General features: G+C 33.3%; 1 protein-coding gene and 1 long non-coding RNA gene across 3 annotated transcripts; one reads left to right on the forward strand and one right to left on the reverse strand.

Annotated features, from left to right (window-relative positions):
• The first annotated feature begins 7,474 nt into the window (after positions 1-7,474).
• On the forward strand, positions 7,475-11,034 carry LOC132045589 (uncharacterized). Its single transcript, XR_009412470.1, has 3 exons — positions 7,475-7,603; positions 8,802-8,861; positions 10,654-11,034. It is a non-coding gene; the product is annotated as an uncharacterized LOC132045589 (long non-coding RNA).
• Positions 11,035-13,915: 2,881 nt separating this feature from the next.
• LOC132045588 (uncharacterized) lies at positions 13,916-17,291 on the reverse strand. Of its 2 annotated transcripts, none has more exons than XM_059436174.1 (3): positions 17,143-17,291; positions 15,179-15,537; positions 13,916-14,139 (listed from the first exon to the last, which is right to left on the reverse strand). In XM_059436174.1, exon 2 carries the CDS (start codon positions 15,420-15,422, stop codon positions 15,189-15,191), a length of 234 nt encoding a protein of 77 aa, XP_059292157.1. In that variant the 5' UTR covers positions 15,423-15,537; positions 17,143-17,291; the 3' UTR covers positions 13,916-14,139; positions 15,179-15,188. The 2 variants fall into 2 exon arrangements, with proteins under 2 accessions (XP_059292157.1, XP_059292158.1); XM_059436175.1 differs by having other exon boundaries at positions 15,179-15,425; positions 17,143-17,281.
• Between the last annotated feature and the right edge of the window lie 1,281 nt (positions 17,292-18,572).

The raw sequence follows: 18,572 nt of genomic DNA on the forward strand, positions 1-18,572 counted from the left end.
AAAATAGGATGGCTTAGCTGGTCGGGTAGAGATCAGACGCCACGTACTTACATGGTGGTTACATGTCAGTTATACTAAGGCTCTCCCACTTAAAATGTTTTACTTTACATATATATATATACTAGTTATGTGAGGCCCGTGCTAAGCCCGGGCCCGAAACTGAGAATATAAGCCAGATATTTTAACTAAAAATATATTTGTGTTGAAATATAGTGTACAATAACAACAACAACAACCATATACCCATTGTAGTCTGGTAGGTAGTTATATAAAAGCAAAATTTTCATTCCACTCCTTTAATATTTTAACTTCCATTTTGATGAAATTATTTAATTCAAATCAAATTTGGAACGAGAATTTGACATTATAACTTATGTATCCTAATTTTAGAAGTTATTTAATTCTAAATAAATAATCTATACATAGTTAATGAACTTTTAAGACAAATACATAATTTAACTTGTGCAAAGCAGATGGGCCTCGCTCCTCTCTTAATTTGGGATTATGGGTTTGAACATGAATATGGAAAAAATCTTTGGAGGAAGCGCTCCCCCGAATAAAGCGCGATGCAATGCGAATTATACGGATTAATTGGGCTCAAATGCGGATATCGAGCACCAATCGGAAAATCAAAGAACGTGAAAAATGAGGTAGGAGGTTCGATAGCTTTTTTGAAAAGTAGACTTTAAAAACAAAAACAAAAAAATTGACATAAATAAATAAGATTAGGACCTAAAAGTAATTAATTAAAAAGTTTTAAAATTTGAAAATTATTGTAAGGACTACAAAAGTCCCCAGGCTCGATAGCTTTTGAAAAGTAGACTTTAAAAACAAAAAACAAAAAAATTGACTTAAATAAATAAAATTAGGATATAAAAGTAATTAATGAAAAAGTTTTTAAAAATTTGGGAAATTATTGTGAGGACTACAAAAGTCCTCACATTCCCTCTTATATATAATAGTAATACATATATATATATAGATATGTATGTACATATATATATATAGATATGTATGTACATATATATATATAGATATATATATGTATGTACATACATATATATATATATATATAGATATATATAAAATCATGTTCATGTTTAGCTTACATATACAATTTCAGTTTCAGTTCTATTATTTCATGTAACATGCTTATTTCATTTAGTTGCTTTACATACCAGTACAATTTGAATGTACTGACGTCCCTTTTTATTTGCCGGGGGCTTGCATTTCACGATGCATATTTTGCAGGATGACGGATCAGCTTGTTAGGACCTTGCACGTATTAGCTATTGGTGAGCCCCATCTCATTCGGGTTTTTATCTTTATTTATTTCATGTCAGTTATGCAGTTAAGGTATGCCGGGGTACTCTTCCCGATAAACAGTTTAGCAGTTAGACTCATGTCAGAGGTTTCATAGACTAGACTAGCTCAGTTATATCATGTCAGATGTTCAGAGTCGTATAGCCAGTATTGGCTTAGTACTTATTATATTTTCAGACTATTTCCGCATCATGTTTAAACAGTATTCTCATTAGTATTATGATGACTCATGTTATTCAGATTATTCATCTTTTAAAGTGTATTCCGCATTAGTACATGCCCCATGTGATTCAGCAAGCCATGTGGTTCGCTCGATCACATGCAGCAAGCGCAAGTTCCGTGTTACACCCAGGCTATGGTTCGGGGCGTGACAAATAGAGAAAGAACCCCGGGCTTGATTTTACGCTCCTTCTTCTCAAGTTTCAAACTTTTCTACAACGAATTAACTCAGAGATTGTTGTTTAAACTCCCACTGATCGGCTCCACAAAAATCTCTTTCTCTCCATTACTAAAGCCACCAGTACTTACCCTCCCCAAATGGGCAGTAGATTTCAAAGTCGTACATCAAGTATCCATATCGGTTTATCACTTCTACAGACAATCAAGAAATCAACAAGCCCACAAGATTATGACTTTATCAATGGTCCAAATCAAGTAGGTCTATTCTAATCCCAATGAAGTGAGAAACTATAGCAAATCTCTAAGCGCCAAGAAAATTTTAAAATACATAAAGAAAATATAACTAGTTAAAAAGAAATGGTCAGTGACCCATATTCAATAGCATGTTTGAAAATTTAACATGGAATTCCCACCCTGATATTTCAGAGCTCAATTTTTTTCGCTTCCTGAAACTGATAGCTTATTTGTTTTCAAAAATATCCGGTAAGATATTGTAAGAGCTTAGAAGGGATAGTCACGGCAATTTTTTAAAGGGATACATACAAAATTAGGCGAAACACTCCCAACAAACACATTCTCCACAGCTAAACCCATCACCTACTGAACTTGAGCTAGCATGCACATATTATTTGTAAGAAAAAGCTTCAACTATGCAATTTATGTAACAAAATAGTCAGAGAGCTTAATCAAAAAAGAAGATAAAAAATAGAATCCAAGAACTAAAACAGCTTGACAGAGCCTGTAAAAAGAGATCAAAGAGGGATGGAAAGAACCATATACCTTTAGTCGAACTGAATAAATGGAGAAGACAACTCAAAATTTGACATGATTTGAGCAAATATCAGTACGATAATGAGCTCCAACTTGAATGTCCTCTTGAAAATTCATCAAATTTGGTTGAATTTTGCCATTTGAAGAGACCAAAAGCTTAACAAAGAAGGGAGAGAGAAAGAGAACTCCGTTGCTGAGATAGGAAAGTGAAATGTTTCACTGTAAAATGTGTCACGTGAATGAGGTCCTGATACTTCTAGATAAATGAGAAAAGATTTTAATTATTATTGTTAGTATATAATATTATGTGAAACACCATAATTGTCCTTGACAGTAGTGATGGGTCCGTTTGTATTGTTAACCACTGTTAATAGAAGGACTAAAATAAATCACTTTAATTCACTAAAGGTTAAATGTGGGAAGTCAAATATCACGGGGACCAAAATCATAATAAGATAATAACAAAGGGATGAAAACAGTTATTTTCCCTACTTTAATAATAGAGTTCAACATCTATCTATATATATATATATATATATATATATATATATATATATATATTAAAGAAAATTAATTTAACATACACGGCATTATTTTGGCGAAGTGATTTGGATGAATATATATATATATATATATATATATATAAAGAAAATTAATTTAACATACACGCCATTATTTTGACGAAGTGATTTCGATGAAACTCCCTTCCGCCCTTTTTACTCCACTCCTGCCTTCACTATTTACCTTGCCAAATACTACGACACACCAAATAACAATTACTTTTGTTAGAATAATACTATTTAATACATGTAATGACTAATGATTTGGCTTGCATGGGTAATCTAGCTAAGTGCTCTACGTAGCACTACCACTGTTTTGTAATGAGGTTTTATTTGAAGTCTTAAGATTAGTCTTGTTTTAACCAACAAAAACAAATATGAAGTTTACACTAACTACAATTTATCTCATATCTACAAGCATGTTTAATTTGAATGACTTCCATTAGAGGCGGAGCCATCATTTGAGGTTTATGGGTTTTAATTGCCATTAAATCATAAGTTCGTCATAGTTACGAGGTTCACAACTACATATATTTATACACATTTTATGAAATTCTAATACAAATCCAAGGTCAAGCGAAACTTATTGGGTTCGTCCGAACACGCACCTAATATTGTAGCTTCGTCCCTGCTTTCATGTTGAAAATTAACCGTCAAATCCACCTAGCTAAACGGTAATTTTATTCAAACACGAGCATATTATAACCAAGTTAAAGAATACATAACATTTATTAAAGAATACATAACATTTATTACTTAATTATGGTTAAGTTTAAACATTGAAATATTTCGATTGATATAAATATTAAATGCGAGTAAATACTCACCCAGCTAAACTACGGTAACTACGGAAAAAAATGAGTCGGCTTGACCGTCAAATTAAGACTTTCAAATTTGTCTTATACAAAGGATAATTATAACATCAGATTGTGTGGCAATCAACAAAAGATAAAAAAAAAAGTCAAGACTAGTTTAGATTAAAATTTGGGCAATTTGCACGATTGCCTTTAATTGGGGGTGGTCTTTAATTTTCGCGAATCCAAAGTTTTGCCTGCCTTTAGTAGTGTTTGCAGTCAAACTCTCCCTGATTAGGCAGAGTTTTACTCAAACTTAGGCTGTTCAAGTAGAGTTTGATTGCAAACTCTACTTAAGGCAGAATTTTGCCTTCTGGCATAAGGCAAACTCTCCCTTACGGCAGAGTTTTGCCTTCAGACATAAGTCAATTTTTTTTTTTTTACTCAGTTAGAATTTTGCAAAACTCTACTTTAAGGCCTAACTTTTGCTCGAATAGGCCTCATTTGCTACAAAATTTTGCCTTGAGAATTTTTTTTTGCGTGGTTCGAACCCCAAACCTCGCATATTATATTAGGCGAAAATTGTATTAAAAATGAACCAATAATTTGATGGGAAAAAATTAAAGACCAGTGCCTTAGAAGGGCAATCCGCACAAAAAAAAAAATGGGGAAAAAACACTACTAGGCAGTATTTAAAAAATATTTTCATAATAGTAGCAGCATTAGTTAGTTAACATTCCATGTCAACTAAAAAAAATCCCCAATTTACAGTTGGATCCTATTTTTCCGATCAAAGTTTTATCTCCCACAACAACCATTCCATCTCTTTTGTCATTTCCTTTTCTCGTGTCTTTCTTTCTTATTTTCTTTTTATACATGCAATCTTCCTTTTTTTTTCCTTTCTTTGAATATTAACATTTTATTTTAACATGTTATAACTTTAATTGGTGGTAATTGCATATTTTCTATTTCAATAATTGTATATAACAAAACATGTTTTAGTGGTATATATTAAGTACAATACACAGCTGCTAATTATTATTATTTATTTTATATATACATACCATGTATATCTATTTTATACCTATGGTTATATATGTTATACCATGCATATTCTATTATAAACGTACGTATTTATATGTTATATCATGTATATCCTTATTATACCGTATGGTTATATGTGTTATACCATGCATATTTTATTATACCACGTATGTATTTATATGTTATACCATATATTTTTATTATACCATGTATATGCATGGTATAACAAAAATATATATGGTATAACATATAGTACTGCTTATAACCAAACCTAAAACAAAGATCATTAATGATAAACAGATTGCTTAAATAGTGGATAAAATAATGATGAAAGTGAAAGAATTAGGATTATTAGTCGTATACTAATTTTTTAATTAGTGAAAAAGATGATGATGAAAGAGAAAATGGTATGTATTAATCGGGATTTAAATGAATTCCTTAATTAGTGGTCCTTCTTTATTCATGAGTTATCTTAAGAGTTAAAATATGCTAAATTCGTAAAAAGATCTGTCATTTTAGGAATAAATAAAAAGTACTACCATTTACGATAATATTCTTAGAAAAGTTAGTTCAAGTGAGCCCACTGCACTTTAAGGCCTGACCGAGGCAGGCCCATGAGCCGAAGGGCTATTTAGATTAAATTAAAAATTTAAAAGAAGACGGAATAGTGATTATCGAATATCTCAGTATCTTACACAATACTTATTTAGTGTTAAATCCAAATCACCAAGTATAGAAGTTGCATTCATGATTGAAATTTAATTTTAACTTGAAATTTAAAAGAAAATTGTGAAAAAAAGAAGTAAAAAAACAGGAATAGTATTATTTACCGTTAAATAGGAATTTAGTATTAGGGATTTAACGCTAAATGAGAAAAGTATTATTTATTGTTAAATTCCTAATCACCAAGTATACCCTAATACTAAAATATCTAATCACCAAGTATAAAAGTTACATCCATTATGAAATTGTCAAAAACTTGTTACTCGAAATTAGTTCCAAAGCTTTACCAAACAAAGTGGTAATATTTTTAAGTGAATTTAAATATTATTAGTTTTTGAAATGTAGTTATTTGATAATGTTTAACTAATTAAATTTGCATATGAATGTAGAAGAAGATGGAGATGTTAATTAAGACAACTTTATCACAAACTGATTCAAATGTGCTTGACAATGAGTAAGTGATGAATATGCCATAAGTTGTTGTAGAATTATGTATTTCCATATAGTCATATGTAAGAAATGTTAACAAATTGGTATACTAATAGGTTCAAATTTCGATTGAAAAGAAATTTTCTTATAAAAATGTTGGAAAAAATGAAGGGTTGGGCCCATCCTAGCCCGCAGCCCTTGTAGGGTTGGGTTGGACTGGCCATTTTAAGGCCCATTCAAATGAAGTGTCGGCCCGCCCTAGCCCATCAAATTCATTAGCCTGTGATGCTTGGGCTGGGCTGACCAGTTTTGACAGCTCAACCGAACACTATGTGAGTTTTTATCATATATAGGTACTTATAGTCCAAGTCAATAGTTTAGATGTAAATGGAGAGTTAAATGGAAAGGTTGGTTTTCCCTCTTTAAATTATTGATCTTCTGGAATAGCCTGATCCTGGAAAAGAGTTGTAATTGTTGCCGTAAATGAAATATATGGTGGCGAGTAACATGAGTTTTCGAGTTCAGCTGAACATACTGACTGTTGAAACCTAGTTTTGATCTTCCATAATTTATTTTAATTATCCAGAGTCTTTGGATATCAAACAAAGTGAAATGTGTATTTTTTTAGAAGTCAAATGATTTTATAAATCATTTAGATAATATTTTACCGTTCTTAATTGGTAAAATAATTCCTATAATATTATGAGTCATTTAGAAATCAATTTACCCATTTATTGCAACAATTATGACATTTGCTAAATTAACCAAGAGAAAAAGCAATTTACAACAATTATTTAATTGTTTAAATTATTAAATTGTCAATTAGCAAGTGTTTTACTCTGTTTAATTCAAGGAATTTGACTAATTAAATGAATTAATAATCTTATCCCTCAATGCCTAAATTAGTATTTATCATAATTAATTAAGTGTTTAATTGCGGTTAAAATCCTTAAATTGTTTTGTGTCTAGAAGTGGCTACAATTGAAATAATCAATTGCTAGTTTAAGTATGACCTTAATTGAAGATCAATTTCCATGATTTAATTCAATTAGGTCACATTCCGCAAAAGTGGGTTTTAATTGATTAGTTAGATTCAATGAAGCTATTTTTGAAATGTCAATTAAATGACAGTTTTAAAATATGGCTAATTGTTAAAATTGCGCATTTTGATCTCCCTTGGCATAAATATGTATACACAGATATACACATGTGTATACATATGCACATATGTATCTCGTGTATACATATGTATACATTGGGTCTCCCCCTTTTTTTTCCTTTCAGTTGGCGGAGCCCAACCCTAAATAGGGCCAAACTTGGCCCAATTGGCTTACAATATATAAGCCAAAGGTTTCACCCAAACAAACCATTTTGATCATTTGCCTCGCAGCTATTAGAAAACCCTAGCGCCGCCGTTAGGCGATGGACCCTCTCTTACGTCATTTTTGCCATTTCCGGCAAGTTTACAGGCATACCATGCCTTTACCAGGTCTGATGTGACCAGATCGAGCAATACATTTAATGTTTTGCCTTTCTCTCACCAAACACTGTCCAAACATGGTACATCTCTCATCTCTTTTTTGCTTTTTCTGATAACTTGGGGTCAACAAGTGCAAATTTCTTAATAGGATTTGTCTCAAGGTGAATTTGAATTCTCGAATTTCAGTAGTTGGTCTAGAACCAAATGGATCCGTAGGGATGCTGCCTAAATCTGACCTTGAGACAAATTTTTTGGTTCTCATTTAACTGAACTTGAACGAGGGAATAATTGTTTTGGGGGGGGAGGGCGGATGGAGGTGGGCAAACGGCGGCCTGTGGGGGTGAGGGATTTGATGAAGAAGACGATGATTTATGGGTTGGGGTGAGGGATATCGGTGCACTCGACCACCCATATCCGCTACCATGGCCGGAGCATACCTAGCCAAAGAATTGAAGCGGAGACTATACTCTAAAGCACTCATACTTCCTTGCCTAAGATTCAAGAATTTATCGGCTCTAGCCCGCCGAACCTCTGGAGGCAAGTAGGTGCTAGCTCATAAAACTAATGGAAAGAAATAAAATTAATCAGCAGAAATAAATCTTCATGGAAGCACACACAATGTGAAAATAATCGCACAATATGTTAATACTTCATAAATCAAAATTGGCATAATTATAGATCATGTGACTAATTAACTATTTGATAGTTTATGGTTATTCAAAATTGTGTACTAAAATGAAACGGGATACACGTGACCAAAACTAGCATACATAAAAAGGGACAAAAATTTTTTGCTCATGTTAGTGGATGTTACCGATAGCATCCTTGACTCTTTTTCGATAACCAAGAAACTCTCCTGACACACAATTCAAAACTCGATGAATTATTAGCTCATCCCACATTATTTCACTTATTTATCAGGGTTTTTTTCAAACCCCTGACATGCACTAACCCACACATACCACTACGCTCTTATCACTAGTACTAAACCCTGAATGCCTTGAATCTATGAAGACTAATTGATTTTGAGGAATTGTGCATGAGAGAAGGTTACTGGACCATATCTCAACTCAATCTCATCACTAAGACTAGCAATAGGAAAGGAGATTAGTGAGGAGGGGATGAAGCTATAGGAATGGGATATACATATGTATATATATATTCACTCAAAACTCGATTTCTTTTAAGTTTTGGCAAAATTTGCTTTGAAACTTCAGTTTTCAAGTTAAGTTAAATTTTAAATATTTGTTTTTTCTTTGTTGTGTGGTTGAGTTGTAGTTTGAGGAGCAAAAAAGGATCTCCAAGTTCAAATCTCGATCGGGGTTGCACCAAAAAAAGGTAATCCCCTTTCTTTTAGTTAATTTTTAGTATTTATATTTTTAAATTTGTTATTATGTGAGTTCATTTTTCCGTAGTTAGTTAATTTTTAGTTTAATTTTGTCTCTAGTATTAGTTCTAAGACTGTTTGTTTGTTAATCATGGTACTTAGTTTTTGTTAGTGTAGATCAATGGCTTATTAATCATGCTTATGTGTTTAAACTAGACTGGTTGTTCATAGCTTGTATTAACCTATTTGTTCAAGTAAGATTTAGAATCTGGAACCTCTATTTGATCATGTCAAAGTGCTTACTTGTTTAAATTAGTTGATGTATAGTTTGCTAATCATGCCTAAGTACTTACCATTGGTTTCTGTTAATATGTGAAGGTTGTTCACTTGCTTGTTTAGGATTAAGACTTGTGGTTGTTGGCCATACATGAGAATGCTTACCTGTGTTCTAAGGTCCACTAATCTACACTACTGATCATGTCTATTCCCCTTGAAACTGGTTTAGTTTGTTTGGTTCATGATCTTTGTTAATCATGGGTATACACTTAGTTGATTTTAAAAAGTTGTTTGGCACATTTTGCCTCTTATAAGTCTGCTGACTCATATTTGTGGTTAGTTATGGTTTGGTCTATGTACTTAGCTAAACTATATCACTAGCTGAAGGGTTGCAACACTATTTTAGAAATGCCATATATGTTTCACTTGAGTAATTACAAGTCCACAATTCATCCAACAAAGCCTCTATTGTGTACTTCTTGACTGTATTTGTTACTCTATATAGTAACAAACACTTTAGATTATCTTATGTGGGCTGCTAAGATATCTTTGAAGCGGGTCCGTATCGAAAGTAAAAATGGCGTTTGCTTTGTTTTGCTTTTTCATGAGTGGTATGTCTAAAAAGTCTGTGCTCCCTTTTACTTAAGTTTGAGCTTGTGGAAACCTGTTTGTTTTAAGATGCCAACACTTAGCTTATACATAGTCAGAATCTGTTATACTTGAGTAAATGGAATGGGATTAGGAAGTCATTAACCAGAGGTCTTCACTTAATTATGTGGGATTATAGGTGTGACTTACCCAGGATCAAAAGGGGGGACAAGACTTAAAGTTTCTAGTCAAACTCAGTCGAATCTCTTTCCATTTTGGTTCTTTGGGGTTCCGCTATATGAAATCATATGCTATGGGACCCTCTAGGATAAATGAGAGGATTAATACACTTAGGCCATTCAAATTTGCAGAAGTAGTCTTGTAAAATCTTAAAGTTTTCATTTTAAAAGTGTAGAAATATGTGGTTAAAGATTGTGTGTTTGAAGTGTTGACCTTACTGAGTTGATTTCCACAAAAATCCTATATCTTTTTCCCTTGTGTGTTGCTAATATAAGCACTGCACTAGGTGTATATAGAATAATATGACTTGTATACATCATAGTGTATACAAGGAAGTACATTTTGTATACTCTTTGAACGAATTCTAAAACATTTTTGTTTATGCTAAGTTTGGGCCAAATCTCCCCCCCCCCCCTCTTCCTTTTAGAATTAACTTTGCGGGCCTGCTCTGATTTTAATATCACTTAGTTTCGGTGCTTGACCTGTTTGGGCTTAGTCATATCTGTTCTTTTTGGGCTTTGAGGAAACTGTACTCGTTGTTTATCTGAAATTTGTAAAGAATATATATGGACTATGTATGCGTATTTGTGTGCCCATGTATACTTTAATGTTTTACTTATTCTTTAAATTTCTTCTTAGTCTCATAAGATAGTTTGGATACTTTCTAACCCTCAACTTGTTTTTCCCCTTTTGTGTTAGCACGTGAAACATCGTGGGCTATTTGGACTGCTCTTTTGCATTGAAACCTGTTGGGCCTAAGGCTCAACATCACTATCTTTGATCAAGTCCGTGTAATAATGGAAAGGGAAGCTAATATGTATTAAAGGCTCAGCCATGGGTGAAAATGGCACTGATGGGCTTGGGTTGGCCTATCGATTAAAAAAAATTACTTTCTTCTCTCATCTATTTCTTATAAACCTGGCATGTATATATATTGTATATGTATCGAATTTGTAAATAATGAAACCCTTGTGCATGCTAGAACTTAGGAAAAACACATAGTATTTTTAGGAAGTCGCCAAACTATTTTCAAACTCGGATAATGATCAACTTTGCTTGAAATTGAATTTAAAATTGGTATAGTGCCACGGTTAGTGTATGATAGAAATGGAGTTTAAAGCTGGATCAATGCAAAAAAAAAAAAAAAAAAAAGTGATTTCTCCAAAAAATAACTAGTTACAAGTTTTCTTGGGCAATAAGCCCATGGTAAAAACAACAAACCGTGTAACATTCCTTTTCTTCTTTAAAACTGAACTGAGTGGGAACAAGTTGATTTATAAAATCACATTTTTGCAACATCAAGGATCAATTTCTAGACTTGGACATTTTTAAAAGGATTGATTCTGGATCTGGAAATGGATTACTTTGGACATGGAAGCCCATAATTTGTTGGACCGAAAAAAAATAAGGAAAACCTGTTCGGCCAAAGTTTGAGTTGAGATGGATTTGGATTGGAATATAAATTGACTTATATGAGCTTTAATGTTGTAACTGGACTTAGACTAATAACTTATAATTTTCTTTATCCATATATATATATGTATAAAAATCGGAGATATACTCCATATTTTTTATATAGATGTATAATAAAACTCGTAGAACTAAATTCATTTTATTAGGACTAGAATAGTAGTGACTCTACTCGGGAGAAATCCGTGGTGTGTCCTAGACCGGCAATAGAGTGAGTTGAACAGTTATGCGGATTTTCAAACCCCAAAACCCCCCCTTTTTCAAGGAGATTTTTTGCCAAATTTTTCCTCAAGTTTTATGATACAAATGAATGACCTTTTTGCGAAAAACTAAACACTTTTAAACAACTAATACATTAATCACACATTGAAGCTCGTAGGTCAACCATATTCTACGGATCTTTAATACTAGGGTGCGTAAAACCTTCCCTAGGGGATCATCAGAACCTTTACCTCGAACTTCGGTACCAAAAAGATTTCTCTCTTACTTGAAAAATATTTTATCCAATTTTTCTAGTTTTCCTTTAATAAATTAGGTGGCGACTCTAAAAAATGCTAAAATCCAATTAGAGCACCAACAACCTCGTAGTAACTTTTATGCTTTAACCCGCGTAAAAGCGAACCGTAACATTGACAATCGCTAAAAAATATTGAGCAAGTTGCTGGTAGGAAGAGTGAGGCTAATTGGATTAGTATGATAAGGTTTAATCCCCTTGTACTAATATTTCGAGATATTTATAAAATAGTTCACCCAAAGATCCGAGTTTGAAACTTAGGGAGTTCCAGAAAAAATAGGTTAGCAGGAGTTGGGATGAGTTGAGCTACTGAAACTAATTACCTTTTTTGATTTTTTCACTCGTTATTCAGTATTCCCTTTGTTGTCGATTATTTGGATACATCGAGAAGTCTTGCTTTGGGATAAATTCGACTCTGACCCAGGACCAGAGGTGGACCCAGGATTTTAAGACGGTTGGGCCACCATTATCTTAACATACACGGCAACAAAATTTTTAATGACTACCGAGGCATAATACCGTGTCGGACCGATCACTAATAGCGTAGCAAATGCGAAAATACAAGTATATAGGCGAAAAAAAATTATGTTGGAGCGTAGATTTGATCTCGATTGGTGAACAGTGAGCACTCAGGGGCACTCCTACCAACTGAACTATTTTTGCAATTATGCTTGAGGGATCCTTTTAAAATATATCATAGTTTTTCAAGGTGTATATATATATATATATATATGTTTTTTCGAAGTTAGGAGGGGCACGTGTCCCCCACCCTACATGTTGGGTCCGCCCCTGCCCAGGACCTCTAAAAAGATGGAGGGATCTTCATCCCACCACAACCTCTGATTGTCACTGAAATTCCTTAGACTCATGTTAATAATGTCCAAAAAAGAAAGTCGAAGTCAAAAGAAAATAGTGTCCTTACAGTCTAATACTCGGTGCGTAATGATTTGTGATAGCGTGTTTGATGTCACAAATTTTACTATCTGTAATGTAATTGGCACTTCTTAGCTTCCTACTCGTTTTGAGTTTCAAATTGACAGATACGCTCATACAATTTTATGAATATTATACCACTCCTAAATCCTAATGTTCTGTCCATACATCAATTATTACGAATTTTGAATCATTTCTTAGCTTTCCAATTATAAAAAATAAAAACATAGTATGTTATAATTACTTTCATGTAATTTCCAGACATATAATTTTTTTTTATTTCGAAAAAGAATTGATTAAACCATGACAAGATTCGCACCGAAAAATAATATTTGAAATCCATCATTCCACTTAGGACACTGAAAGTATTACTGGTGCACGAAGTATCCCGCGTTCACGCAAAGTCCGAGGAACATCCACACCTCAAAGATTAGATATAGACAGCCTATTCTGACACAAATAAGAATGACTAATTTCACTGCTCGAACCCGTCATCTATAGGTCACAGGAAGTCAACTTTACGATTACTCCAAGGTTCCCTTTCGGGAGTAATATTTGTGCATAATTTGAAAGTTTCAACTTTTCTACAACAAGACTATTGTTCGGCATACCTCCAACTTCAAGAGTTGTCTTGCTCTCACATTCAAAAGTTTTGCAACAACATTATGTTTGCATAATTCCAGTTTAAAAGAACTTCAAGTAAAACATGTTGCAGATCTTCACCATGTTCGGACTCTTCAAAAATACGGCCACACGTGCGCCAGTTCCTCCAAAAGCTATGAATTTTTGGAGGACCCCACACAGGCACGGTGACATTTTTGGAGGGTCCAATTCTAGACAAATATAAACTCAGGTAAATAAGGAGCGGCCATTTCAATATCTAATAATCAAATTGCAAATACAAGTATGTTAACAATGCAGCCATGACTATCAGCAAAACGATCAGACAGCAACATCAACAACTATGCTTCCTAAACAACATGGAGTCGACTATATAAATCATCATTGACCATGTTTCACCGTAAAACTGTATTCAGAAAATGCTACAAGAAAAAAAAGGCGTGCTATTTCATTCGCTACGAAATTATCTGATATGTCAAGGGCTTACTTTTACAACATTTTGTCATAATGGTCAAATGAACTAAATTCCTAATCAACAAAAAAATGAACAATTGAAAGAACACCATTTGTACCGGATTGCCATCTGTTCAACAAAACAGCTGCTTGTAGTCCTTGGAGTATCTCTCCATCTACAACCTTTTAAGTATCTGCGATCATCATTAGAGAAAGCATGATTCAACAATCATATGGCATCTCACGACAAATTGATGAACAATTTGAGTGGTACTGTTTAACTGCAAACGGAGTTTTAAGAACGAAAAGACCGACTTTTTGAAACTTATGATCTCAAACAAGTCTTAAGACACTTGTTTGGCTATAAATCATCTCATTAAGGGTAAAATGAAAATTTTAGAGTTAAATTGTTTTTACACATAAAATGTGACATTCTTTCCGGTAGAAACTAAAAAGAAAAGTGTGTCACATAAATTGGACAGAAGGAGTACCTTTTACCTACTTTGATGTCAAACTTACCTAGTCAGAGTTTCTCATTATTTTTCCTTTTATCCTGGATATGGGCAAAATGTTCTCCTGATCTTTTTTCTTCATATTATCTAAAACCACACCATTTGATAGCATAGCACTCCATGTGGTGAATTAGACCGTTAATGTCAACATATCAATTCAAACATGGGACAAGCTACAACTACAAGTCAAAAGGGCAAGGCATATGGTTTAACTGCATTGAAGTAGCACTTCCGACCCCAACCAAAAAACATATATCGATTCAGACAGTGACGGATTCAAAATATAAAAAAGTAAAACAAACGAAAAAGTCAAGGGGATTAAATATCCATAATATATACATAAGATATAACTTTGACCTTGTATATACAATATAATTGAACACCCTTGTGCCCCTGGCTTCAGAGACCGAGATCATCTAAGTTGTCAAATGCACGTGGCCTATTTTACCAGAGTTAAACTTAGTGCAGTAGACTGCCCCTACTTTCTGCCAAAACCAGCAATAGAACAAAAAAGATAAATGGAACAGAATATTGCAACCGACAAGATTTGAAGACTCACTTTTCGCCCACTGTAGTTGGACATTGTCAGATAAATGATCAACAACAAAATCTACGCCTCAAATCTCAAACAAGTTGAGGTTGGCTATATGAATATTTATTCGAAAAGTGTGAATTCACCTAGAAAGATTGTTATTGGGCAAAAAGGGTCCACAGCACTCACCTTTGCATCATCATCCGGACACCAGCTTTATAACGATAAATAAGGTGTTAAGGAGTATGAGAAGAACTCTTAGATACTGCGCTGCGTAAATAAGTCCAAGAATCTGCCCTCTGAAGGAATTTCTCTTGACCCCAGAATATTCCTCAAAGCTCCATCCTCGAGGACTAAGAAACCGGTCTTCATTTAATATAGCAAGAGCATTTGCAATAAGTAGGCAACCCTCGAGAAGTGTCCACAAACCCATATACTGAATCAGGTAATGAAGTCAGTAAAGGCGTAGTTGATGCGTTGATGCACAACAGGTGAAGATTCATGCACTACCCTAGTAAAAGCTCGAACGACTCTGAGCAAGAGAGTACCTGTACCGGAATCCGTTCATAAGATTCTAACCTATTCAAAAGCTCACTCTTTTGTTTCTTACTACTTTATTAACAAATCATGATAAAAGATTAGCATGTACAAATGTAGAGAGTACAGTACAGACACCCCAGCAGCAGAATGAATCCAGTTATAGGAGGAGAACTAAAGCTCATCTACTGCTGCTATAATAAACCTACTTATTCAGAAAGGTTTAAGCAGATAACAATCAGTATGTTAATCATCGCATAACAATCTCTGTAATACAATCCCTGCATAATAATCTGTGAACCAAACGGCACCAAACTGTTGTATACAAGATTCTTTTGGAGTCATCCTCTAATAAGTTTTTTTATGCAGAGAGGTATTACAAGGGCAAGATATCACTTTTTTTTAATCAAGATTCTTCTTGGACCACAATATTAAACCGAGAGCAAAACATACCACCTACACCCGTGTCGGATAATCCAAGAAATGGACTACTTTTGGAGGATCTGACACACAGTTCCCCGCTGCATTTTTTAAGAGTTCGAGCAACAGCATACCACCCTTAGGGGTCGTTTGGCAGGAGGTATTAGAGAAAATAATACTGGTATTAACTTTGGTATTATTTAATACCTTGTTTGATAGTATTTTCAACCTATGCATAACTATTACCTGTATCAGTTATACACCCTATTCAGTACTATACTTATACATAGTAAACCATGGCATGAACAATATCAACACTATTCTTGTACTAATATACAATATTCAGTACTATTCTTATTCTAATAAACCTTATTCATTTAATAGGACAAACCAAATAGTCGATAAAAAATAATGCAACATAACTAATCCCAGCAGTACTAATACACTCAATTCAGTATTATTGTTACACACCTTACCAAACTACCCCGTACACCCTAATTGGATGGTTGTTTACCGTGGTTTATTAATGTATTGTTTTCTATTAGACCATGTTTGTTTCATTGATCTAAAATTATGTTATGCGGTGTTGTAAACCCGTTGCAATTCTGTGATTATATAACCATAAAAAAGCCCAATTTTTATAACCACGGATTTAGTGATTTTTGCGTGGTTACTTATTTCATTTGCCCACTCCATCACACCCAAACCCACCCATCCAACAACAACCCACCTCTCCACCAGCCCCCGGCCACCACCCACCACCACCCACTACCCCTCACCACCCCCTACCCCCACCCCACAACCACCCCCCTCCAACACCCCCAACCACCCCTACTTATTTTTTAAAGTTCCTATTTTATCCTTTACCTTAGTTTCATTAATATATATAAACTAATTTGTAATTAAAGGTTAATGATATTTTAATAAACTTACATGTTATTATACAGTACCGTACAGTAAAACCAAACAATAAAAATGCTTTTAAACCACAACAAACATACAGTCTATCCAAATTCATTAATACAGTACAATACAATACGACCATCAAAACAGAGTGTTAATTTACTAGAAATTGAAGCAATACGTCAGTCCATTCATAAGATGAGGAGCTCATACATCATGATAGAAATTCAAACCAATTTTATGAAACAACTCAAAGACTATATATAATATTGATATATCTGTTAAATAATTACCTAAAATCAGAGAATTTTGGCGATGAGTGCACCACTTTTAGGGCTTTTTTTCTCAGATAACGTATTCGAGGTGGTTTATTTGGTCCAAATGTGCGGTTTTCAAATTCTTTCGGGTCATCCTATACGGTTTTACATAATTTAGGTGAGAAAAAAACTTTAAATAGTCCCTTATCTTTGAGTTTAAATTTAAAGTCATCTTTGTTCTTTTACGTAGTTCACTAATCGTCCTTTATGTTTATAACTATAATATATATATATATATATATATATATATGATTAATTTATTCTATAATTTAATTAATATTTATGGTTTTTATATTTTATATATAGGATATTGCGATTTTCTTTAGTGAGTCTTATATTTTTTTTTCTTTTCTCTTATTTTTATATATTTCTATATTATTGTTAAAATTTATCTTATTTTGGTTATGTCCGCCTCTTTTTATATTTAATAAGTTGATAATTCAAATATCCTACATGTCAAGTTTATAATCACAAGATTCAAAGGATATTTTAGAACCACAAGATGCAAAAATCTATCTTTATTTCTTAAACTCCGTGTCTAGTCAAACGTAAACACTTAAATTGAGTCAAAGGGAGTATATGTCAAATGAAGGAAATGAAAGGACAATTGAGACACTGCGGATACGTGGGGACTTAAAAAGTAAACACACAAGAGATAGTATTAATGTTAAACTTCTGAAATGTAGACATGTTAGTTCCGGCTTACAGTACAATTTCAGTTGTTTTTTGTACAATTTATTGTTGATGTGTTTGTCCACCTTGGGCATTTGTTGTTAAATAAATAAATAAATTATCTTATTTTGATTATGTCCGCCTCTTTTTATATTTAGTAAGTTGAGAATTCAAATATCCTACATGTCAAGTTTATAATCACAAGATTCAAATGATATTTTATTATATTAGACACATTTTTAGTTTAGAACCCAAGATTTGAAAGTCTATCTTTATTTCTTAAACTAGTATCTACCAAAACGTAGACACTTAAATTGAGACGGAGAGGGAGTATATGCCAAATAAAAGAAATGAAAGGACAATTAAGACACTGCGGAAAGGACAATTAAGACACTGCGGACCCGTGGGGACTTAAAAAGTAAATATACAACAGGTAGAATTAATGTTCAACTTCTAAAATGTACACATGTTAGTCCCTGCTTAGAGTACGATTTCAGTTGCTTAGAGTACAATTTCAGTTGCTTTTTGTACAACTTATTGTTGCGGTGTTCGTCCACCTTGGGCGTTTATATATAATAAAAAAATATAGAATACAAAAATAAAAATATATTTTTAGTAATGTGGCCAAGTAATATGGGACGAAGGAAGTACTTCATTTATTAATTCTTAAAGAATGTGAAAAGTCAAATATAGTAATGTGGTCAAGTAATATGAGACTGAGGGAGTACTTCATT

This window comes from Lycium ferocissimum, unplaced genomic scaffold, assembly GCF_029784015.1.
Source record: "Lycium ferocissimum isolate CSIRO_LF1 unplaced genomic scaffold, AGI_CSIRO_Lferr_CH_V1 ctg7148, whole genome shotgun sequence".
Classification (NCBI taxonomy): domain Eukaryota; kingdom Viridiplantae; phylum Streptophyta; class Magnoliopsida; order Solanales; family Solanaceae; genus Lycium; species Lycium ferocissimum.

Coding starts and splice junctions, on each gene's coding strand:
- LOC132045588 (XM_059436174.1), bottom strand. CDS start 15,422: ATGGGTTTGTGGACACTTCTCGAGGGTTGCCTACTTATTGCAAATGCT.